General features: G+C 44.0%; 1 protein-coding gene across 1 annotated transcript in view; it reads left to right on the forward strand.

Moving 5' to 3' along the window:
• Positions 1 to 9,596: 9,596 nt before the first annotated feature.
• LOC115135951 (phosphoglycerate kinase) overlaps positions 9,597 to 25,681 on the forward strand; it is a 28,431-nt gene continuing 12,346 nt past the window's right edge. Inside the window, exons 1-4 of the mRNA XM_029671204.2 lie at positions 9,597 to 9,849; positions 15,864 to 15,914; positions 16,042 to 16,197; positions 16,396 to 16,540. Coding sequence (XP_029527064.1) covers positions 9,785 to 9,849; positions 15,864 to 15,914; positions 16,042 to 16,197; positions 16,396 to 16,540 — 417 coding nt within the window. The 5' untranslated portion in view covers positions 9,597 to 9,784. The remainder of the gene's footprint in view (positions 9,850 to 15,863; positions 15,915 to 16,041; positions 16,198 to 16,395; positions 16,541 to 25,681) is intronic.

Genomic DNA, 25,681 nt, shown 5'->3' on the forward strand with positions numbered 1-25,681 from the left:
CTTCAAACTCAGTGCCTCTTTGATTGACATCATGGGAAAATGAAAAGAAATCAGCCAAGACCTCAGAAAAAAAATTGTAGACCTCCACAAGTCTGGTTCATCCTTGGGAGCAATTTCCAAACGCCTGAAGGTACCACGTTCATCTGTACAAACAATAGTATGCAAGTATAAACACCATGGGACCACGTAACCGTCATGCCGCTCAGGAAGGAGACACATTCTGTCTCCTAGAGATTATTGTAATTTGGTGCGAAAAGTGCAAATCAATCCCAGAAGAACAGCAAAGGACCTTGTGAAGTTACTGGAGGAAACCGGTACAGAATAATCTACAGAAAAACGAGTCCTATATAGACATAACCTGAAAGGCCACTTAGCAAGGAAGAAGCCACTGCTCCAAAACTGCCATAAAAAATCCAGACTACGGTTTGCAACAGGGTAGCTCCAGAAAATGCTGCCCTCGTAAATCTGCCGCTATAGGTCACGTGCAACCAGAGGACATTTTTTTAGACCACCTTTACTCAACACATAGAGATGCATTCTCCTGATTCCTGCTTACAAGCAAAAACTAAAGCAGGAAGTTACAGGACTGTTTTTTACACTATAGGACTGTTTTGCTAGCACAGACTGGAATATGTTCCCGGGATTCATCCAATGGCATTGAGGAGTATACCACCTCAGTCATCGGCTTCATCAATAAGTGCATCGACCTCGTCATCCCCACAGTGACCGTACATATCCCAACCAGAAGCCATGAATTACAGGCAACATCCGCATCGAGCTAAAGGTCAGAGCTGGACACTAATCCGGACACTTATAAGAAATCCCACTATGCCCTCAGACGAACCATCAAACAAGCAAAGCGTCAATACAGGATTAAGATTGAATCCTTCTACAATTTTTCTGACGCTCATCGAATGTGGCAGGGCTTGAAAACTATTATGGACTACAAAGGGAAACCCAGACGTGAGTTGCCCAGGGACGCAAGCTTACCAGACGAGCTAAATGCCTTTTATGTTCGCTTCGAGGCAAGCAACACTGAAGCATGCACGAGAGCACCAGCTGTTCTGGATGACTGTGTGATAACGCTCTCGGCAGCCGATGTGAGCAAGACCTTTAAACAGGTCAACATTCACAAAGCCGCGGGGCCAGGCGGATTACCTGGACGTGTACTCAAAACATGCGCGGACCAACTGGAAAGTGTCTTCACTGACATTTTCAACCTCTCCCTCCCTCACCAAGTCTGTAATACCTACATGTTTCAAGCTGACCACCATAGTCCCCTGTGCACAAGGAAGCGAAGGTAACCTGCCCAAATGATTACCGCCCCTGTAGCACTCACGTCGGTAGCCATAAAGTACTTTGAGAGACTGGTCATGGCTCACATCAACAGCATCCTCCCAGATATCCTAGACCCACTCTAATTCGCATACCACCCCAACAGATCCACAGATGACGCAATCTCAATCGCACTCCACACCTTTCCCTCCTGGACAAAAGGTACACCTATGTGAGAATGCTGTTCATTGACTACAGCTCAGCATTCAACACCATAGTGCTCACAAAGCTCATCACTAAGCTAAGGACCCTGGAACTAAACACCTCCCTCTGCAACTGGATCTTGGACTTCCTGACGGACCGCCCCCCAGGTGGTAAGGGTAGGCAACAACACATCTGCCACACTGATCCTCAACACTGGGGCCCCTCAGGGATGTGTATTTAGTGTACTCCCTGTTCACCCCACGACTGCATGGCCAAACACGACTCCAACACCATCATTGAGTTTGCTAATGACACAACAGTGGTAGGCCTGATCACAGACAATAATGAGACAGCCTATAGGAAAGAGGTCAGAGAACTGTCAGTGTGGTGCCAGGACAACAAAGGAGCTGATCGTGGACTACAGGAAAAGACGGGCCGATAACGCCCCAATTAACATTGACAGAGCTGTAGTGGAACGGGTTGAGAGTTTCAAGTTCCATCACCAACAAACTATCATGGTCCAAGCACACCAAGATAGTCGTGAAGAGGGCATGACAAAACCTTTTCTCCCTCAGGAGACTGAAAAGACTGGCATGGGTCCCCAGATCCTCAAAAAGTTCCACAGCTGCACCATCAGAGGGTAGTGCGTACGGCCCAGTACATCACTGGGGCCAAGCTACCTGCCATCCAGGACCTATATAATAGGCAGTGTCAGAGGAAAGCCCATAACATTATCAGAGACTCCAGTCACCGAAGTCATAGACTGTTTTCTCTGCTGCCACACGGGAAGCGATACCGGAGCACCAAGTCTAGGACCAAAATGCTCCTTAACAGCTTCTACCCCCAAGCAATAAGACTGCTGAACAATTAATCAAATGGCCACCGGACTATTTACATTGACCCCAGTGGATACAGCTGGAGAACTGCAAGGCAATCTCTTTGTGCGCCACTCAGGAGCCATGACCAAAATGACCAATATATATTGTCCTGCTAATAACAGGGTTAATAATATATCTGTGAGAATATCCAAGGGGCTTTATATAATTCTAAATTAATAATAATCGCTTTGTTTAAAAAATAATATTTTTTAGATTATTTTGTTTTCAAATAAAGTAAAATGAGCGAGAAAAAGGCCATTCTTGAACATGGGGTGAGACATTGTTACTAATTTGTAAGTAAAGCCAGTTTCTTATTTTGAATGATTCATTGCTGTTTTTAGAGTGAGAGAAACAAAAAACCTACAGTCATCTCATGGGTTTCCCAGTCGAGGCCAGTACAGGTATTGAATCAGCATCTGTAGCAACACAGCGATTCAGTGTCTTAGACTGCTGTGCCACTCAGGCACTGTACAATGTGACCGGTCGGGAGAGACAAAGTAGCGCCTTGGGACCCAAAAGCATAATCAGTGCTCTAACTCCCCCTTGCGCTGTTCTGGAGCAATGAAGTAGTGACACAGGGTACTGTACTAAACCACAAATTACCTCTATGTCCTGCAGCATAATCACAAAACTTTTAGTGGAGCAACCACTGTAGTCACTTCACCCCTACCTACATATACAAATGACCTCAACTAACCTATATCCCCGCACACTGACTCCGCTACCCCCTGTATATAGCCTCGTTATTGTTATTTTATTGTGTTACTTTTTATTTTTTACTTTAGTTTATTTGGTAAATATTTTCTTAACTCTTATTGAACTGCACTGTTGGTTAAGAGCTGGTAAGTAAGCATTTTACAGTAAGGTCTGCACTTGTATTTGGTGCATGTGACAAATAAAGTTTGATTGATTTGATAGGTGGCCGGTTAATCCTGCCTAATGAGCGGGCCCGCCCTGGTGTCCAGGGGATTCTCTCTACCACATGCCAATGCTTCCATGGAGCCCATAAGTGTAGCCATGCAGCCTATTTTGGCAGTTCACAATATCCGATGTACAGATGTGTAATGCGAGTGGAGGAAGCCAGCCGTGCCCAACCAGGTGTAGTCATTGGATGACCTGGTAGGTTACTTGCTACTGGTAGATAAGAGTTTGCATGGAGAAATGTGGAGGTCTTTCTCACCCTGTGCCTTGAGTACTTATGTCAAAGCTTATGACAGGATGTGTAGTTCTGTATGATAGCCACATTAGCAGCTAATTAGCATTTCATTTTTGGGCGAATATATTGATAAAAGTTACCTTGTCTGAGAGAGATTTGCCCGGTTATCACAACGTCACACCAAGGTAAGCCTACACGAAACACATACCTTGTATGAAGTATTTCTAAAAACCCCTATGGAAATAGGAATGATAGAAAAACTATTGGAACCATTTCTGGGTTTTATCGCTAGGTTTTATAGGAATTATGACTCAATGTACTCAATGGAGGGCAGGGCTCATATGACTGGCACTGACATAACCCAATGGCAAGGCCTAGAAAATGGCGTCCCTTCAGGGCAAGAACAAAATGTATGTCAGGAAAAGTGCAGAATTATCATAAGGAGATGTATACTTCAAATCAAATTTTATTAGTCACATGCGCCGAATACAACCTTACAGTGAAATGCTTACTTACAAGCCCTTAACCAACAGTGCAGTTTCAAAAAATACAGATATGAATAAGAGATAAAAGTAACAAGTAATTAAAAAACAGCAGTAAAAAAGAACAATATATACAGGGAGGTATACAGAGGACGAATGGAGGGAAAAAGAGAGCCAGAGGAGGGCGGAAGAGCATGTGCTTGAATCAGTTAAAAATGGCAGAAAAAAAGGGAGATAGTTTGTTAAAAAAGAATGGCAAAAAGCTGTACACCGGATTTGCGACCGCTCGCTCCGGGTTGGAGCGAGCGGTCGCATCCGCACTTCGGTCCGCAGGTAGTATAACTTTTCATTACATTTCATTACATTTCATTATAGTACAACGGTTTGATTTGTCTAATCTTAGCAATTTCTTCTTAGCTAGCTACATAGCCGTCATTGTATCAAAGATAATTGCGTAATTATCGTATTTCGTCGTCCTAACGTAGTCTACACTGCTATCTGCCCAGCAGCTAGCCAGCTAGCAAACGTCCACCGTCTACCGAATAGCAGCACTGTACAACGGTTTGATTTGTTTGATCGTAGCTAGCTACATAGCTAGCTACATAGCCGTCTTTGTATCAAAGATAATTGTGTAGTCTAGAGCGATTTTCTAGGTTAGCTAGCCAGCTATTGTCGTTCTTTTAACGCAACGTAACGTAATCAACACTGCTAGCTAGCCAGCTAGCCCCCGAATAGCAGCACTGTAGCCACTGCCAGCTAGCCTACAAAGTCAACAACGCAGCCACTGCCAGCTAGCCTACTTCAGCAGTACTGTATCATTTTAATCATTTTAGTCAATAAGATTCTTGCTACGTAAGCTTAACTTTCTGAACATTCGAGACGTGTAGTCCACTTGTCATTCCAATCTCCTTTGCATTAGCGTAGCCTCTTCTGTAGCCTGTCAACTATGTGTCTGTCTATCCCTGTTCTCTCCTCTCTGCACAGACCATACAAACGCTCCACACCGCGTGGCGCGGCCACCTAATCTGGTGGTCCCAGCGCGCACGACCCACGTGGAGTTCCAGGTCTCCGGTAGCCTCTGGAACTGCCGATCTGCGGCCAACAAGGCAGAGTTCATCTCAGCCTATGCCTCCCTCCAGTCCCTCGACTTCTTGGCACTGACGGAAACATGGATCACCACAGATAACACTGCTACTCCTACTGCTCTCTCTTCGTCCGCCCACGTGTTCTCGCACACACCGAGAGCTTCTGGTCAGCGGGGGTGGTGGCACCGGGATCCTCATCTCTCCCAAGTGGTCATTCTCTCTTTCTCCCCTTACCCATCTGTCTATCGCCTCCTTTGAATTCCATGCTGTCACAGTTACCAGCCCTTTCAAGCTTAACATCCTTATCATTTATCGCCCTCCAGGTTCCTCGGAGAGTTCATCAATGAGCTTGATGCCTTGATAAGCTCCTTTCCTGAGGACGGCTCACCTCTCACAGTTCTGGGCGACTTTAACCTCCCCACGTCTACCTTTGACTCATTCCTCTCTGCCTCCTTCTTTCCACTCCTCTCCTCTTTTGACCTCTCCCTCTCACCTTCCCCCCTACTCACAAGGCAGGCAATACGCTCGACCTCATCTTTACAAGATGCTGTTCTTCCACTAACCTCATTGCAACTCCCTCCAAGTCTCCGACCACTACCTTGTATCCTTTTCCCTCTCGCTCTCATCCAACACTTCCCACACTGCCCCTACTCGGATGGTATCGCGCCGTCCCAACCTTCGCTCTCTCTCCCCCGCTACTCTCTCCTCTTCCATCCTATCATCTCTTCCCTCTGCTCAAACCTTCTCCAACCTATCTCCTGATTCTGCCTCCTCAACCCTCCTCTCCTCCCTTTCTGCATCCTTTGACTCTCTATGTCCCCTATCCTCCAGGCCGGCTCAGTCCTCCCCTCCCGCTCCGTGGCTCGACGACTCATTGCGAGCTCACAGAACAGGGCTCCGGGCAGCCGAGCGGAAATGGAGGAAAACTCGCCTCCCTGCGGACCTGGCATCCTTTCACTCCCTCCTCTCTACATTTTCCTCTTCTGTCGCTGCTGCTAAAGCCACTTTCTACCACTCTAAATTCCAAGCATCTGCCTCTAACCCTAGGAAGCTCTTTGCCACCTTCTCCTCCCTCCTGAATCATCCTCCCCCTCCCCCTCCTCCTCCCTCTCTGCAGATGACTTCGTCAACCATTTTGAAAAGAAGGTCGACGACATCCGATCCTCGTTTGCTAAGTCAAACGACACCGCTGGTTCTGCTCACACTGCCCTACCCTGTGCTCTGACCTCTTTCTCCCCTCTCTCTCCAGATGAAATCTCGCGTCTTGTGACGGCCGGCCGCCCAACAACCTGCCCGCTTGACCCTATCCCCTCCTCTCTTCTCCAGACCATTTCCGGAGACCTTCTCCCTTACCTCACCTCGCTCATCAACTCATCCCTGACCGCTGGCTACGTCCCTTCCGTCTTCAAGAGAGCGAGAGTTGCACCCCTTCTGAAAAAACCTACACTCGATCCCTCCGATGTCAACAACTACAGACCAGTATCCCTTCTTTCTTTTCTCTCCAAAACCCTTGAACGTGCCGTCCTTGGCCAGCTCTCCCGCTATCTCTCTCAGAATGACCTTCTTGATCCAAATCAGTCAGGTTTCAAGACTAGTCATTCAACTGAGACTGCTCTTCTCTGTATCACGGAGGCGCTCCGCACTGCTAAAGCTAACTCTCTCTCCTCTGCTCTCATCCTTCTAGACCTATCGGCTGCCTTCGATACTGTGAACCATCAGATCCTCCTCTCCACCCTCTCCGAGTTGGGCATCTCCGGCGCGGCCCACGCTTGGATTGCGTCCTACCTGACAGGTCGCTCCTACCAGGTGGCGTGGCGAGAATCCGTCTCCTCACCACGTGCTCTCACCACTGGTGTCCCCCAGGGCTCTGTTCTAGGCCCTCTCCTATTCTCGCTATACACCAAGTCACTTGGCTCTGTCATAACCTCACATGGTCTCTCCTATCATTGCTATGCAGACGACACACAATTAATCTTCTCCTTTCCCCCTTCTGATGACCAGGTGGCGAATCGCATCTCTGCATGTCTGGCAGACATATCAGTGTGGATGACGGATCACCACCTCAAGCTGAACCTCGGCAAGACGGAGCTGCTCTTCCTCCCGGGGAAGGACTGCCCGTTCCATGATCTCGCCATCACGGTTGACAACTCCACTGTGTCCTCCTCCCAGAGCGCTAAGAACCTTGGCGTGATCCTGGACAACACCCTGTCGGTGGCCCGTTCCTGTAGGTTCATGCTCTACAACATCCGCAGAGTACGACCCTGCCTCACACAGGAAGCGGCGCAGGTCCTAATCCAGGCACTTGTCATCTCCCGTCTGGATTACTGCAACTCGCTGTTGGCTGGGCTCCCTGCCTGTGCCATTAAACCCCTACAACTCATCCAGAACGCCGCAGCCCGTCTGGTGTTCAACCTTCCCAAGTTCTCTCACGTCACCCCGCTCCTCCGCTCTCTCCACTGGCTTCCAGTTGAAGCTCGCATCCGCTACAAGACCATGGTGCTTGCCTACGGAGCTGTGAGGGGAACGGCACCTCAGTACCTCCAGGCTCTGATCAGGCCCTACACCCAAACAAGGGCACTGCGTTCATCCACCTCTGGCCTGCTCGCCTACCCTACCACTGAGGAAGTACAGTTCCCGCTCAGCCCAGTCAAAACTGTTCGCTGCTCTGGCCCCCCAATGGTGGAACAAACTCCCTCACGACGCCAGGACAGCGGAGTCAATCACCACCTTCCGGAGACACCTGAAACCCCACCTCTTTAAGGAATACCTAGGATAGGATAAAGTAATCCTTCTCACCCCCCCCCCCCTTAAAAGATTTAGATGCACTATTGTAAAGTGGCTGTTCCACTGGATGTCATAAGGTGAATGCACCAATTTGTAAGTCGCTCTGGATAAGAGCGTCTGCTAAATGACTTAAATGTAAATGTAAATGTTGAAGACAGGAGGATAAATGGACGTGAGTGAGGGCGAAGTAGCGGAGGTGGTAGGTGTGGTGTAGTGTTCGGAGCCTGAGGCTTGCACCGAGGGTCAGGATAAAGAGGGTCAGGATAAAGATGAGTCTGTGACGGTAGGATTGAAATTCTTTGAAAAAGTGTACCATTGTCTTTTGGCTGATCCATTTGTGATTTCAGGGTGGGTGAAAACAGAATTGGGTGCTGTGGAGTCGGTGAGGGTAATCAGAAGTGGTCTTGTGATAATTGTTTGTGTTTCTGCTGGTCAGAGGGAGTAGGCACTCCGTGTTAAATGAATGGGGGCAAGAAATGTGAATTCTTCTGCTCTCAAGAAAAGGGTGCCATTAAAAGGAGTGATTACTGGGGTAACGGTAAATGAGAAAGTTGACCAACTGAAGGGGAAGATTCCCAGTGTTTGTGATGCTCATCGTTTGGTGAGACGCACAGGCTGGCGTGAGTGAGGAAACATAAGAGTCGTTGTCTGTTCTTTTAAGTTTTGATGTTGTGTCGTTGCCTGATGAAGTGATGTTAGAAATATAAGTTATCCCGTACGAGCTTTTGTGCAGAATATATTACGCTGTAACAGGTGTCAAGCTTATGGGCATGTGGCAGCAGTGTGTAGGAAGTAGGTTCAGCGGTCTAAGGCACTGCATCTCAATGCAAGAGGTGTCACTTCAGTCCCTGGTTTGAATCCAGGCTGTATCACATCCGGTCGTGATTGGGAGTCCCATAGGGCGGCGCACAATTGGCCCAGCATCTTCAGGTTTGGCCGGGGTAGGCTGTATCACATCCGGCCGTGATTGGGATTCCCATAGGGCGGTGCACAACTGGCCCAGCATAACATAGTCTGGGTTTGGCCAGGGTAGGCTGTTATTGTAAATAAAAATGTGTTCTTAACTGACTTATTTCAATAAAAACACACAAAAAATGAATGTGTAGCATTGGGGAAAGTAGTGGTATGTGTTAATTGTAGGGGTGCCCATGGGGCTGGGGATCAGAAATGTCCCGTGCGAGAGAGGCAGGTTGAGGTTTTCAGGGTTAGAGTAGTGCAGAAGTTGTCGTATGCTGAGGCAGTGAAGAAAGAAGAGGAAAATGGGTCAAGGGGGAGGGACCCTGAGAGGAGTGGTATGAGTAGTATATCTGTACCAGTACAGAGGGATAGGCCAACAAGTGATATATGATTCAGTAAGATTGGATTTTTAGCATTTATAGCAATGATTATCGACTGTACTGAATGTATGGAATGTAATTAGAAGAAAATTGAGATTGTGGTGGCAGCTGCAGAGAGGTTTTTGTGTGTAGGAGACTTGACTTCAGAAGAGTTACAGGGTGTGTTGAGTGGTGGTGTCCTGTCCTTTCAGGCTGATGGCCTGAGGTAGGACAAGATATATTTAAATAGTGGAATATGGTGGTGGGTTTTAGTGAGTGTAGGGTTAGATGGTAGGACATTTGTTGATTAAATATAATTTTCTTTTTTTTAAGCAAAGTACAAGTTATACTCCACTGTAGTAGGTGGCAGTAATGCAAAATGTATTGAATGCCAACCGCAGTTATACCGCATCGAAGTAGAAGAAGAACAACACAATGACAGTGCTGATGCAGCAGTCTCGTATTAGCTTTTGACCAAAGCTAACGTCCCGGCCATCAGAAGTTCCTCCCTGCGCTAAGGTCATTTCATTCGGGACCTACCCGGCATCAGCAGAGTGAGGTGAAGATCGGAACACAGCAGAGCAGGTGCAAGTAAAACATCAAAATGTCGCTGTCAAATAAACTCACCCTGGACAAGGTGGACGTAAAGGGGAAGCGCGTGATCATGAGGTGAGTTCCAATTATGTGACTTCGAAGAGCCAGTGGAAAGGAGATTATACCATCGCTAGCGACCATCTTTGCCACGGTGATTCGTAACAAGAGCGCTACCGAGTTGCCTGCCAATTCGTTACGGGGCTTTCACACCAGTTGGTTTACCCCCTTAGTTCGGTTCGTTTGGGCTGGTGTGAACACTATCCGCACCCGGGAGCCCAGATAGCACCAACATCTGGCCTGATTCCGGCATGCCAAATCTAAAACTGCTGACCTGGGTCTGGCAGACAGATCCGGCCCGTGTCCGAAATGAATGACGGTAGAGACTAGGCGAGAGTCATTCGGCCTAGATCTGGCAGCCTGAACTGAGCCCAAAGCTGCCATTTTAGGCCGGGGGTTAGTAATATTGCAGATATCAACCGAACTATAAACATAAAAAAAATACATGTTCTAGTTATAAAACATGTATACATGAAATGTACTTTATGTGGGTGTCATCCTTCAACAGGCACTACGTATGTACAATAGCATGGATGACGTGACCGTGTTAGCCATAAATTTAAATCTGGAGTGCCAGAGTGTGCTCTGGGCGTTCGTAAACGCAGAGCTTCGTCAGATTGCCCGTTTGTAAATTCAGAGCGTTTCGTTCTCGGCGCGTTTAGAGCGCAGACAGGACGCCCTTGGTGGAGAAGTAGTCTTGATCCGAGAGTTCTGACCCAACAGCAGTCATGCTTGCTAGCTACTTCCAGACACAAATGAGAGAACAGCTCACTCTGACCATTTTACTCGCCCTAGTAGAGCTGGTTAGGCTGTTTTTATGTTATCCAGAGCGTTGGTGACTGTGTTGTTATAATGAGTCAAATCACGTTCGTATCTATTCCTCAGAGATCCTAGAAGGTAACAAGACTTCACTATCTCAGTAGGGGTGTAGTATATCCTATAGGACACCATATTTGGTCAGAGAGCGACGCCTTCATGGGACGCCGATGACGAGGGGCGGCCATCACTTGAACTACTGTATCTTGTCAAATAAGCACCAATCGGGGTCAAACAAAGCTAGCTAGATAGCCAATGAGTTGGGCTTTATGGGAGTATCCGGAAACCATGTATATGTCGTAAAATGTAGCTTCTAACCTTGTACGACAGCATGCCTTTTCATTTTGGACAAAAATGCTAAGGATATTCAGAGTTATGAAGTTATGAAAACTGGTTGTTTTGGAAATGTTGAACTTATTGCTACTAATGCTTGGAAAGCGAAATCAAAGTCCAAGTATACAGATTTGACGATATTCTTGCAGAAAAATGGAATATGAATGCAAATATCTCCTTCACGATTTGCCCAAATGTACATGGGGACTTCACACTAAAAGTCTTGAGGATCAGTCATACTCCAAGTTATCCATCTGAAACTTTGCACAATCACTGCTGCCATCTTGTGGACACTATTGGAACTACAACCATAGTGATGGCTATAACAAACCTTTTTCTTGCATTTCAAAGATGGTGGTAAAAAAAAAAAAAATCCTTTGTATTTTCTTCTACCATATCTATGGTCTTATATTCTCCAACATTATGGAGGTAGTTTTGTGCGAAGAAAAATAAGGTGTTAAATATGTGTATTAAAAAAATAATACTAATCTATACAGTACCAGTCAAAGGCTTGGACACACCTACTCATTCCAGGGGTTTTCCTGTATTTTTATGATTTTCTACATTTTAGAATAATAGTGAAGACCTCAACTCTGAAATAACACATATGGAATCATGTTGTAATCAAAATATATTATATCCACCCTTTGCCTTGATGACAGCTTTGCACACTCTTGGCATTCTCTCAACCAGCTTCATGAGGTAGTCACCTGGAATGCATTTCAATTAACAGATGTGTCTTGTTAAAAGTGCATTTGTGGAATTTCCTTCCTTAATGCGTTTGAGCCAATCAGTTATGTTGTGACAAGGTAGGGGTGGTATACAGAAGGTAGCCCTATTAGAACAGCTCAAATAAGCAAAGAGAAACGACAGTCCATCATTACTTTAAGACATGAAGGTCAGTCAATCCGGAACATTTCAAAAACGTTGAAAGTTTCTTCAAGTGCAGTCTCAAAAACCATCAAGCGCTATGATGAAACTGCCTCTCATGAGGACTGCCACAGGAAAGGAAGACCCAGAGGAGACTGTGTGAATCAGGCCTTCATGGTCGAATTGCTGCAAAGAAACCACACCAATAAGAAGAAGAGACTTGCTTGGGCCAAGAAAGACGAGCAATGGACATTAGACCGGTGGAAATCTGTCCTTTTCATCCGAGTCCATATTTGAGATTGGTTCCAACCGCCATGTTTTTGTGAGACACAGAGTAGGTGAACAGATGATCTCTGCATGGGTGGTTCCCCCCGTGAAGCATGGAGGTGGTGGTGGTGTGAGGGTGCTTTGCTGGTGACACTGTCTGTGATTTATTTAGAATTCAAGGCACACTTAACCAGCATGGCTACCACAGCACTCTGCAGCGATAAGCCATCCTATCTGGTTTAAGCTTTGGCCCACTATAATTTGTTTTTCAACAGAACAATGGCCCAAAACACACCTCCAGCCTCTCTAAGAGCTATTTGACCAAGAATGAGAGTGATGGAGTGCTGCATCAGATGACCTGGCATCCACAATCACCGACCTCAACCCAAATTGAGATGGTTTGGGATGACTTGGACTGCAGAGTGAAGGAAAAGCAGCAAACAAGTGCTCAGCATATGTGGGAACTCCTTCAAGACTGTTGGAAAAGCGTTCCTAATGAAGCTGGTTGAGAGAATGCCAAGAGTGTGCAAAGCTCTCATCAAGGCAATGGGTGGCTACTTTGAAGAATCTCATAAAATATATTTTGATTTAACGCTTTTGGTTACTACATGATTCCGGATGCGTTATTTCAGAGTTTTGAGGTCTTCACTATTATTCTACAATGTAGAAAATAGTAAAAATAAAGAAACCCTTGAATGAGTAGGTGTATGTATAAGAAAGCGCTGGAAATAATATAATCTACATATAGTACAAACACTTCAAAAATATATTTCTTATGATTTATTTTTGACTGACTTTTTAAAATAAATCTTACTGGAAACCCCTACAGTATACACAATAAAATAACGTTTGACTCTTTGAGCTGTCATTGTGAGTCTTCAGACAGTCATACATTTGATAGGCCTATGCACAATTTACTACATAGGCATCTCTGTCAGACATGAAGTCTGTTAACAATTTAAGGAGTCATTAGGGAAAATGTATATCTTCTCCTTTCCTAGAGCCTAGGCTATTTTCCTATCCAGTCCCAATCCCGCTGAAACCAAAAATCCTGACTCCTGTCTCGCATGAAAATTTCAAAATGTATTTTGTAATCCATAGGTTGCATAATGTTTTTTATTTAACTAGGTAAGTCAGTTAAGAACAAATTGTTATTTACAATGACGGCCTACCAAAAGGCTAAAGGCCTCCTGTGGGGACTTGATGGGTAAAAAAAAAAAAAAAAAGGACAAAACACACATCACAACAAAAGACAACACTACATAAAGAGAGTCCTAAGACGACAAAATAGCATGATAGCAACACATGACAACACAGCATGGCAGCTGCACAGCATGGTAGCAGCACAAAACATGGTACAAACTAGAGGTCGACCGATTAATCGGAATGGCCGATTAATTAGGGCCGATTTTCAAGTTTTCATAACAATCGGAAATCTGTATTTTTGGGCGCCGATTTGCCGATTCTTCAATTTATTTATTTTTTATACCTTTTATTTAACTAGGCAAGTCAGTTAAGAACACATTCTTATTTTCAATGACGGCCTAGGAACAGTGGGTTAACTGCCTCATTCAGGGGCAGAGCGACAGATTTTCACCTTGTCAGCTCGGGGGATCCAATCTTGCAACCTTACAGGTTGCTAGCTAGCGTTAAACAACGCAATAACGACCTGCCTCTCTCTCGTTGCACTCCACAAGGAGACTGCCTGTTACGCGAAGGCAGTAAGCCAAGGTAAGTTGCTAGCTAGCATTAAACTTATCTTTATAAATAAACAATCAATCATAATCACTAGTTAACTACACATGGTTGATGATATTACTAGATATTATCTAGTGTGTCCTGCGTTGCATATAATCTGACTGAGCATACAAGCATACACGTATCTAAGTATCTGACTGAGCGGTGGTAGGCAGAAGCAGGCGCAGAAACATTCATTCAAACAGCACTACCCAAGAGTGGTAAAGCGGCCTTTACTGGTTCTAACAGCAGACCTATAAGCTTGCTGCCAGCTTTTAGCAAACTGTTGGGACAATGGTGTTTGACCAAATACAATGCAATTTCTCTGTAAACAAACAGACTTTCAGCATGTTTCTAGAGAAGGGCACTCAACGTGTACTGCACTGACACAAATGACTGATTGGTTGAAGGAAATTAATAATAGGACGACTCTCAGTTCCATTAGATTACACATAATACTGCCTAGATTTTATAAAGAGCTAGACCAGCTCTACCTAGCTAGGTAGCTAACAAGCTTGTGTGCAGAAAGGCACCAGAATTAAAATAAAAACACGTCTTACCTTTTTGTAGTTAACCTGTTGATCCTACCCCCTACTTTTTCGAACATTCTGTTAAAAATCGCGCAACATTTCAGCGCCCTGCTACTCATGCCAGGAATATAGTATATGCATATGATTAGTATGTGTGGATAGAAAACACTCAGACGTTTCTAAAACTGGTTAAATCACGGCTGTGACTATAACAGAACGTGGGTTTCATCGAAAAGCGCAGGAAAATCTGATCACTGAAAATTGGAAAATATATCAATGCGCCACTTGTATGTATTGTCTATGGAAAAGCAAATTAACTGGAGCCAAGATTGCAATTCCTACAGCTTCCACACGATGTCACCAGTCTTGTCATTTGCCTGGGCTTTGTTTCTTGGTCAAACGAAGAAGAGACAGCCCATTTCTTCCGGTCTCCGACCGGATATTTTGGTTGAGATTTACCCGGACATTATTTCAAGACGTACAGCTATAGAATATACATCGCCTCGTGATCAATTTGATCGATTATTAACGTTTACTAATACCTAAAGTTGCATTACAAAAGTATTTCGAAGTGTTTTGTGAAAGTTTATCGTCGACTTTTTTTATTTAAAAAAATGACGTTGCGTTATAAAACACTGTTTTTTTCCTTGATCACACAGTCTTCATAGATCGATATCTAGGCTATATATGGACCGATTTAATCGAAAAAAAGACCCAATAGTGATGTTTATGGGACATCTAGGAGTGCCAACAAAGAAGATTGTCAAAGGTAATGAATGTTTTATATTTTATTTGTGCGTTTTGTGTAGCGCCGACTATGCTAATTATTTTGTTTACGTCCCCTGCGGGTCTTTTGGGGTGTTACATGCTATCAGATAATAGCTTCTCATGCTTTCGCCGAAAAGCATTTTAAAAATCTGACTTGTTGGCTGGATTCACAACGAGTGTAGCTTTAATTCACTACCCTGCATGTGTGTTTTAATGAATGTTTGAGTTTTAACGAGTGCTATTAGCATTTAGCGTAGCGCATTTGCATTTCCAGATGTCTAGATGGGACGCCTGCGTGTCGGGGGGTTAACTAACATTGAATAATTAATCCATTGTTCTCTAATAAAAAATATTTGGAGGGAGGGACAGGTAGCCTACACCATACTGGCAAAGATTTTCAGCTGGCAGGCATGCAGACACTGGAATACGTTTCTGAGTGACGGCGAGGGCTCTGCATAGGCGCTTTGTTGCATTTATTTGTGGGACTGGGGAAAAAAATACCCTGAACATAAAGTAACATTAACTGGTTCCGATGCTTTTAAAACGGTTCTGTTCCGAAACCGTATAGATCACTTTCTTTCTCGGTTCTGGTTCTGTTCTTCAACGTCGTTATTTTTCTGTTCTGTTCCCTGAACCGGTTCCAACCCCTGCTCAAAACACAATTCACTATTACTGTGTCCAAAATGGATGTTTGACATTTCTCTTTTGCAGGGTTGATTTCAATGTGCCCATGAAGGACCATAAAATCACAAACAACCAGAGGTAATAATGAGCTTGTTTTAATTTGATCATCTATTAGTAATACACCTTATTAGACCAAATGCTGCTATGTCATTCTATAGGAGCCCTATTCCAGCCTTTGCTCATACTTTGTACCTGTGTGTTCCAGGATCAAGGCTGCTGTCCCCACCATCAAGCACTGTCTGGATCATGGGGCCAAGGCCGTGGTGCTGATGAGCCACTTGGGTCGTCCTGATGGGAACCCCATGCCTGACAAATTCTCCCTGGAGCCCGTGGCCGCCGAGCTCAAGAGCCTGCTGGGCAAGTGAGACCTCCTGGCTCCTTCCATGGCCCTCCATAGCTGCCTATTACCATGCGCCGAGTGAAATATTACTCGTCCCAATTAATTAATCAGATTTGTCATTTTGGAAATATTTGGATTCTTTGTACTTAGTCAGTGTTTCATTATGGAGCCCAATAAAGTACTCAAATGTGCATGTGTTTGCTTTGCACTCATTCTCAGGGATGTGCACTTCCTGAAGGACTGTGTGGGTCCTGATGTAGAGCAGGCCTGCGCCGACCCCGCAGAGGGTTCCGTCATTCTCCTGGAGAACCTGAGATTCCACGTTGCTGAGGAGGGCAAGGGCAAGGACACCTCCGGAAACAAGGTGGGTGCATATCACCGGCTGCAGCCGCAGTAGCCATTCCCAGAGGCCTTTTCTATTTACATAAATGGAGGACTCCTGCCCTGCAGAGGCCCAAGCTGCAGCTGCGTCACCATCCTTTGGTGTTAGCGTCAGCAGGGCCGCTAAGAGCAGAGAAGAAAATAGAACCAAGCTTACAGTGGCATGAGTCACCAGTCAGACATCTGACTGAAAAAACAATTTTTCAGATTGAGAACAGGGTAGAGAAAATGGTGTCTTATCTCGTCTGTTTGAGACGTACTGTGAGTACATCCATACTAGGGTGATTCCTTATGAAACTAGGAACATAAAAAGACCATGATTTGGGGATTTTTCACAACATGTAATCCTTTGTAGGGAGGATTGTTGACACAGTGTACAAAACATTAAGAACACCTGCTCTTTCTATGACAGACTGACCAGGTGAATCCAGGTGAAAGCTATGATCCTTCATCGATGTCACTTGTTAAATCCACTTCAATCAGTGTAGATGAAGGGGAGAAGACCAGTTAAAGGATTTCTAAGCCTGGAGACAACTGAGACATGGGTTGTGTATGTGTGCCATTGAGAGGAAGAATGGGCAAGACAAAATATTTAAGTGGCTTTAAACAGGGTATGACAGTAGGTGCCATGCGCACCGGTTTGTGTCAAGAACTGCAACGCTGCTGGGTTTTTCACACTCAACAGTTTCCCATGTGTATCAAGAATGGTCCACCACCCAACGGACATCCAGCCAACTTGACACAACAGTGGGAAGCATTGGAGTCAACATGGGCCAGCATCCCTGTGGAATATTGGTGTCATATGAAGCGTACCGCTTGCACTGTAAAATGAGTAGTATTTTGATTTCAATAACACATTTCTTACATTAAATGAGGATTATTGAAAAATATAAACCTTAATATTGAAATATACACATTTGTTTTGCCAAATTTCTTCTTTTTTTTCCTTTTTCTTGAACAGGATCTACTCTACGGGCAAATCAAAGTTCCAGAGTAGGATTTCTGCTACTTTTAGTTATGATCCAATTTGTAAGCATTACCAACAGTGAATGTGAAAATAGATTCAAAATGGTTGCCTTTGCAGGATGTGCAATGATACAAGTAAAAGGAGGGCTGTGATTGGTTAAATTGATTGTCTACTATGCCAATTTCTCTGTATAAAATGGGCCGTAACTTTAAAACCAGCAGATCCCGCTCTGGAGACTTCGATATGCCCGTAGAATATATTATGTTCAACGATATATTGAAAAATTGGCAATCCTTCCTCCAAAGGACCCTTGTATGGTTAAATGTTGTGAAAATCCCCCAAATCATGCCCTTTTTTAAATTCTAGTTTCGAGAGGAATCACCCGCTATAACAGACAGCAGCTCTTAAGAAGGTTGCACCTCTGAGAGTATTATGTCAATGCATAGGTTTATAGGATAAGTTTTGTAGTATCTATGCTTGTGCCTGAATCAAAGGCCAGGAGGCTACTTCTACCACCTCCATCTCCTCTCATACAGCCGCAGTGCTGCCCTGACCTGCTGACATTTTGAGTGAAGGGTAGTGGGTTGTCCATCTTATAGATACACTGTATAGAATCGAAGCACCGCTGCAATGCATTATTTTATGTTGGTTACTTTCGTGTGCGCGATTTAACTGGGGGACAATGCATGTGCTGGTGGCTTCGTTGCTCCGTGGGGAACTCATAAAGGCTCTCATATCTTTTCAGTGGGTAAAATCAGTTAAACCTGTCCTGAAGGCTCTCATATATTGGCTCATTTAAGCCCTAAAATAAATTTGTTCATATGGGCCAAATATTGTATAAAATAAATTAAAATGCTCTGCATTTGTTGCATGCCTTTTAGAATAAATAAAACTGGGTTGGGTGAATAACTTGAAAAATGTCATCCATAAGCCTACTAATACATTCATTCATTAATGAATAAAAAAACTTTCACATAATAAATTACAAGGTTGAAATAACATGTATTTTTCTTTCAATTTGATCTATGGAGTCTAATTATAAATATAATATAAACTAGGCCTAGCCTACTCAAACATCATTGGCTTTAGCCAGGGCTGTGCAGATTCATTCATTCAGCACAAGGAGTTTTTTTAGGATTCAGTTTAGGCTAATTATTAGAAATACTGCACTGCTGTTTGTCGGCAGCACACAATCTTTCAATCAATTGGAGTATTAGGCTATAGTGATAATGGCCTATGTAAAGTCTGTATCAATAGGCTAACAGTTGCATTTTTTGATTTGAAAAGGAGAGGGAAATATTACTGACCTGCACTGCACACAGGAAAGTGTACAGATAACTGAGCTGATTGTCCAGTAGGCTAGGTGTGAATGTTCTGAAAGATCAATCATCTGAATATGAAATCCACAACCCTTTATGGGGGCCATCAGTGGGACAAAGTTTTGCTGAGTCTATTAGATTGTGTTCATAATGATATGTTAGGCTACGCTGTTAAACCCCTTTTTCATGGGCACACAAATCCAAAGGATTTATGCAATTGCAATATCACGCTTTAAAAAAAAATGCTTTTAACCAAGTCACCTAACTCGCGTGGTTCTTCAATAGGCTATGCATAGTCTAATATACCTTACTTGTTGGGTGCGCATTTGGTATCCAGCTGTTTAGTTAGGCCTTGTGATATTGTCGACCATCATCAACTGATCCAGGAAATATTATTTTGAAGGAGAGTCAAGTGACAAACCGTTGTTGTGATAGGCCTATAGCACACAATGCAAAAACAGCCAGTGCGGGAAAACGGTGTTTGGAAGAATGTCCAGAATATTTTGATGTCTCGTTGGGATCCACGTTGGATCCAATCCAATACCCCTATATGGTGAATTTGAATGATGTAAATAATGATAATAGTGAGAGCCCAGTAACAGATGGACTCCGGTCCCTTTAATCATAGAGGCTATTGTTACTTTGTCTCTAAAATCACAATGTTTCTGTTGTCATGTGAGTCTTTTTCTTTAATTGAAAAGATCAAATGTCGGCCTTTTATCATATCCGAATATTTGAGCTTGATCTGTTTATTTAATACACTGCTCAAAAAAATAAAGGGAACACTTAAACACCACAATGTAACTCCAAGTCAATCACACTTCCACTTAGGAAGCAACACTGATTGACAATACATTTCACATGCTGTTGTGCAAATGGAATAGACAACAGGTGGAAATTATAGGCAATTAGCAAGACACCCCCAATAAAGGAGTGGTTCTGCAGGTGGTGACCACAGACCACTTCTCAGTTCCTATGCTTCCTGGCTGATGTTTTGGTCACTTTTGAATGCTGGCGGTGCTTTCACTCTAGTGGTAGCATGAGACGGAGTCTACAAACCACACAAGTGGCTCAGGTAGTGCAGCTCATCCAGGATGGAACATCAATGCGAGCTGTGGCAAGAAGGTTTGCTGTGTCTGTCAGTGTAGTGTCCAGAGCATGGAGGTGCTATCAGGAGATGTGGAGGAGGCCGTAGGAGGGCAACAACCCAGCAGCAGGACCGCTACCTCCGCCTTTGTGCAAGGAGGAGCAGGACGAGCACTGCCAGAGCCCTGCAAAATGACCTCCAGCAGGCCACAAATGTGCATGTGTCTGCTCAAATGGTCAGAAACAGACTCCATGAGGGTGGTATGAGGGCCCGCCGTCCACAGGTGGGGGTTGTGCTTACAGCCCAACACCGTGCAGGACGTTTTTCATTTGCCAGAGAACACCAAGATTGGCAAATTCGCCACTGGCGCCCTGTGCTCTTCACAGATGAAAGCAGGTTCACACTGAGCACATGTGACAGTCTGGAGACCAGCATGACCGGTTTGGCGGTGGGTCAGTCATGGTGTTGGGTGGCATTTCTTTGGGGGGCCTCCATGTGCTCGCCAGAGGTAGCCTGACTGCCATTAGGTACCGAGATGAGATCCTCACACCCCTTGTGAGACCATATGCTGGTGCGGTTGGCCCTGGGTTCCTCCTAATGCAAGACAATGCTAGACCTCATGTGGCTGGAGTGTGTCAGCAGTTCCTGCAAGAGGAAGGCATTGATGATATGGACTGGCCCGCCCGTTCCCAAGACCTGAATCCAATTGAGCACATCTGGGACATCATGTCTCGCTCCATCCACCAACGCCACGTTGCAGGAGTTGGCGGATGCTTTAGTCCAGGTCTGGGAGGAGATCCCTCAGGAGACCATCCGCCACCTCATCAGGAGCATGCCCAGGCGTTGTAGGGAGGTCATACAGGCACGTGGAGGCCACACACACTACTGAGCCTCATTTTGACTTGTTTTAAGGACATTACATCAAAGTTGGATCAGCCTGTAGTGTGGTTTTCCACTTTAATTTTGATCCAAATCCAGACCTCCATGGGTTGATAAATTTGATTTCCATTATAGCTTTTGTGTGATTTTGTTGTCAGCACATTCACCTATGTAAAGTAAAATATTTCATTCATTCAGATCTAGGATGTGTTATTTTAGTGTTCCCTTTATTTTTCTGAGCAGTGTACATTTGGTAGCCTATGCTACAAAATATAATATTCTGCCTATATGAACATGTTTATTTTAGGCCATAAAGCCTAAAGAACACCTACATGATTTCATGAAAAGCAGAAAATACACATTGTTTCACATTCTTTAATAAAAGATTCAGAAACAGGAAATAGGCTACAGCTACCTTCAATTTTTCCGCCAAATTGTCTTACATGAAACTCAATGTATCGCAACGATGTTGCGTGTGCGGGGGGGGTCTGTATGCAGCGTATCACTATCCACAAAATCATGGATTAGTCTCTCCTGGCCCATAGACTACTTTCAAAGTGAGGGACCGTCCAACATTACGTTTTAAAATATAGAACTTCCCCTTTATGTTCAGTAATGATCGAAGTGTGGAGGCCTGTGTCTTCTCAACGTTTGCACCATTTGTGTAAATCACCTTACCTTTGTATCGTGCCTTTTGTGTTGAGCCTCTGAATTGTCTTGCATCCCAAATTCTGCCCTGTCCCCCTGCCGAGCCCTGCCAAGAGGTGTAGTGCATGAAGGAATTCAGAGCACACATTTGTACACAATGGCTGCAGACATTCATGGATGGATGACGGATCCCCTCACTGTTCTGGCTGCAGGGGGAAGGCAAAGAAGTACTACCTGAAGCTCAAAGGGAGTTCCTTCTAAACTTTCTGAAGAAGCCACCAGGTGCCCAGAGATGGAAAAAGGGTTAATGGAGCTATGGAAAGCTATAAATAACATGATGGATGTGGCGCTAGACACTCACCAAAAGGCCTGGCAAGCAGAACTGGATGCCTTGGCCAGGAGTAGTACTCTACAGTGTTTTGTCAGCATGGAGGATGGACATTTACTCACCCAGTCCCCTGAGCAAGAAGGGTCTGGGTTTGAGCAAGAAGTCCAAGTTTCTGTCAGCAAACCAGATAAAAGGGAAAATGTGCTAACTGCTGAAGCTGAGAAGAGGAAGAAGGCTAAAGAAAGCCTGCTGAAACAAAGAGCAACGGCGATCCGCCAAGCTGGAGAAGTATTGGAAGGGTACTTTGCAGGAGCTGCGAACTTTGAAACTGGTAAATAGAAGAAAATGTGCTCCACATGATGAAGCTGAAGACTTGAAGAGGAGGCTGAAAATGTTTCAAGATCTCCTGTGCAAAACTGAAGAGGAGAAAAGGTGTCTTCGAGAAGAGGTTGATGACCTCAATGAAGAATGCACAGTCCAAGAAAAGTGCATTGAGAACTTGAAACTGGAGAGGAGTGAGCTTATGAATCTCATAAGAATGATGAGTCTCAAAACTGCCCATCCCATGCTGATGTTAACCATGATTCATGCGAGTGTGACCCCAGTGCAATGCTGAAGGCCCAGTGCACTCAAGAAGAAGAAGAGTGGTGGTGGGATGCTGAGTGGGAGATGGATTATAAGTGCCAAACGCTGAACTACCAGGGTCCCTCTAACTCGGTGAGTGAATCCATTTCATATGGTAATGTTTTTTATGGGAAACATTCAGAACCAGAGATGGCAAATGAAGAGACATGAATGACTAACCACCATGGAAGCGAGTCTCCCCTCCCACACCACAAGGTTGCAGCTGCCAGCCAGGAGGAATCCTGGTACCAAAGTCGCCACAACAAAGATGGGCGCTCGGAAAGATTGGACCAAGTTGGGCCATTTCTGTAAACCACCGGTTCATTTGATAAATATACCAGCTTTTGCTTGGTTTTGAAACGTGCCTTATATGCTGCACCTCTGAATTGTCTCGCATCACTATCCTCCAATGTTCCACACCTAGTGATCTGCCACATGTATTATAGACCATTAATACACTTGATTAACTTTGCCATCAGAACAGCCTCAATTTGTAGGGGCATGGTATTGTTGTGACATTGCTACCATTAATGCGATGATGGCTATTCATGGTATAATTACATACCATGTTCAATTATTACGCATTTAAATTAATCATATAACAATTTAAGTAGTAATCTGGGGCACCACGGGAAAAGTTTAACGAGTTACCATTTTCCTAATTAATTATCAGAATATCTCGATATACTATCTGTCATCAATAATTTTCTCCAGTTTTAGTCTCATTCTGAGCGCCGTAATATCCTATAAATCTGCACAAACCCTAGTCACCATGATGAATTGGTGATACACAAATTGGCTCAATTATTTATTTACTAACTAATGAAATGAATTACATACACACACAATAGAGTATACATTGATTACTAACACAATGCAATTAAAAGTCCCTAGTGGACTAACCCGATATGACGGCTGGTTACACAAAGTAATGGGGTTGGGAAAGAGAGCGGGAGAAAGTGAGATAAAGGAACTCAACTATCGTACATACTAGAGGTCGACCAATTATTATTCAATACCAATTTATTGGAGGACCAAAAATGCCGATGCCGATTTAAAAATAAATAAATAATTATTAAACGTATTTACTTGTAATAATTACAATTACAACAATACTGAATGAACATTTATTTTAACTTAATATAATACATCAATACAATCAATTTAGCCTCAAGTAAATAATGAAACGTGTTCAATTTGGTTTAAATAATGCAAAAACAAAGTGTTGGAGAAGAAAGTAAAAGTGCCATATGTGCGATTGTAAGAAAGCTAACGTTTCAGTTCCTTGCTCAGAACATGAGAACATATGAAAACTGGTGGTTCCTTTTAACATGAGTCTTCAATATTCCCAGGTAAGAAGTTTTAGCTTGTAGTTATTATAGGAATTATAGGACTATTTCCCTCTACCATTTGTATTTCATTAACCTTTGACTATTGGCTGTTCTTATAGGCACTTTAGTATTGCCAGTGTAACAGTATAGCTTCCGTCCCTCTCCTTGCTCCTCCCTGGGCTTGAACCAGCAACACAACGTCAACAGCCACCATCGAAGCAGCGTTACCCATGCAGAGCAAGGGGAACAACTATGAGAAGGCTCAGAGCGAGTGATGTTTGAAACGCTATTAGCGCGCGCTAACTAGCTAGCCATTTCACTTCGGTTACACCAGCCTCATCTTGGGAGTTGATAGGCTTGAAGTTATAAACAGCGCAATGCTTGACGCACAACGAAGAGCTGCTGGCAAAACGCACGAAAGTGCTGTTTGAATGAATGTTTACGCGCCTGCTTCTGCCTACCACCGCTCAGTCAGATACTTAGATACTTGTATGCTCAGTCAGATTATATGCAACGCAGGACACGCTAGATAATATCTAGTAATATCATCTACCATGTGTAGTTAACTAGTGATTGATTGTTTTTTATAAGATACGTTTAATGCTAGCTAGCAACGTACCTTGGCTTACTGCATTCGCGTAACAGGCAGTCTCCCTGTGGAGTGCAACGAGAGAGAGGCAGGTCTTTATTGCGTTGGACGAGTTAACTGTAAGGTTGCAAGATTGACAAGATCGAGCTGACAAGGTGAAAATCTAGTGTACTGCCCCTGAACAAGGCAGTTAACCCACCGTTCCTAGGCCGTCATTGAAAGTAAGAATGTGTTCTAAACTGACTTGCCTAGTTAAATAAAGGTTTATAAAAATGGCAAATCAGTGCCCAAAAATACCGATTTCCGATTGTTATGAAAACGTAAAATCGGCCATAATTAATCGGCCATTCCGATTAATCGGTCGACCTCTAGTACATACAGTTGAATACTACACTCATGGTAAATATGGATATTTAACATCATAACAACTGCTCATTTGGGTTTTACAAATGCAATGTACATATTTACGTATGTATGTCTTTGATCGAGTGATTTCAACAGAGATAGCAGTCTGTGGAGAGTAGTTTGACAGAAGTCTCTGGTTGTCCACCAGAAGTCACAATGTACTTAGCCCACTTCCACAACTATTATCTTTGTTCTAGAAGTGTTCGTTAGACTGGATCCATCAGAGTACCACACAATGGTGGGAGGAAAATGTTCTTCCCCTCTGCAACATGTAGTCTTTATCTTCTTAACTCGAGAGTTTGAGTCTTACAATTTCTGGTCTGGTAGAGTCTAACCCATTCGTGACATCCGGCTCAACACTGTCCGTATACTGGTCTCAATGGTTGATTATTCAGGGTACAGCTAGAACCATTTTACATGCCAGCAGCAACCCGGCAATATACTGGTCTGTAGAGATTTTCTTCTCTGTTGAAAGTTTCAGAGTTTCTGTTCTAGCACTCGCCTTGGAGGGTGGTTCCATCACGTTGCCCCAATGTCTGTGGTTACATGGGTGTGGTTACTGACTTGGAAAAAGTCTAGCCTTCTAAATGATAATGATTTCAAAGTCACATTTCATCTTCTCACTAATAGTTTATTTAATCATATGAGTTATACAACATTTAGATGTAAACCTGACCCCTTGAATGCGTACACTTTCAGAGATAGTTATACCGTCCTTAACAATATCACAAAGCAATAACTGATTTGATAGGATTCTTGTCCCACCAACCATTTCCCACATTATTTACGTTAGAAATATTGTTTCAATGTACAACCTTTTTATATTACAGTACTGCATAGTCTCTCTCTGTTGTAACAACGGGATTTTTAACTTCCATTTCTGCAGAGTGGGAGAGAGTACCTGCAAGGTATTTATGACCGTCATAAAACTGGCCAACTCCCCCAGG

This window comes from Oncorhynchus nerka, linkage group LG10 (genome assembly GCF_034236695.1).
Source record: "Oncorhynchus nerka isolate Pitt River linkage group LG10, Oner_Uvic_2.0, whole genome shotgun sequence".
Lineage (NCBI taxonomy): Eukaryota > Metazoa > Chordata > Actinopteri > Salmoniformes > Salmonidae > Oncorhynchus > Oncorhynchus nerka.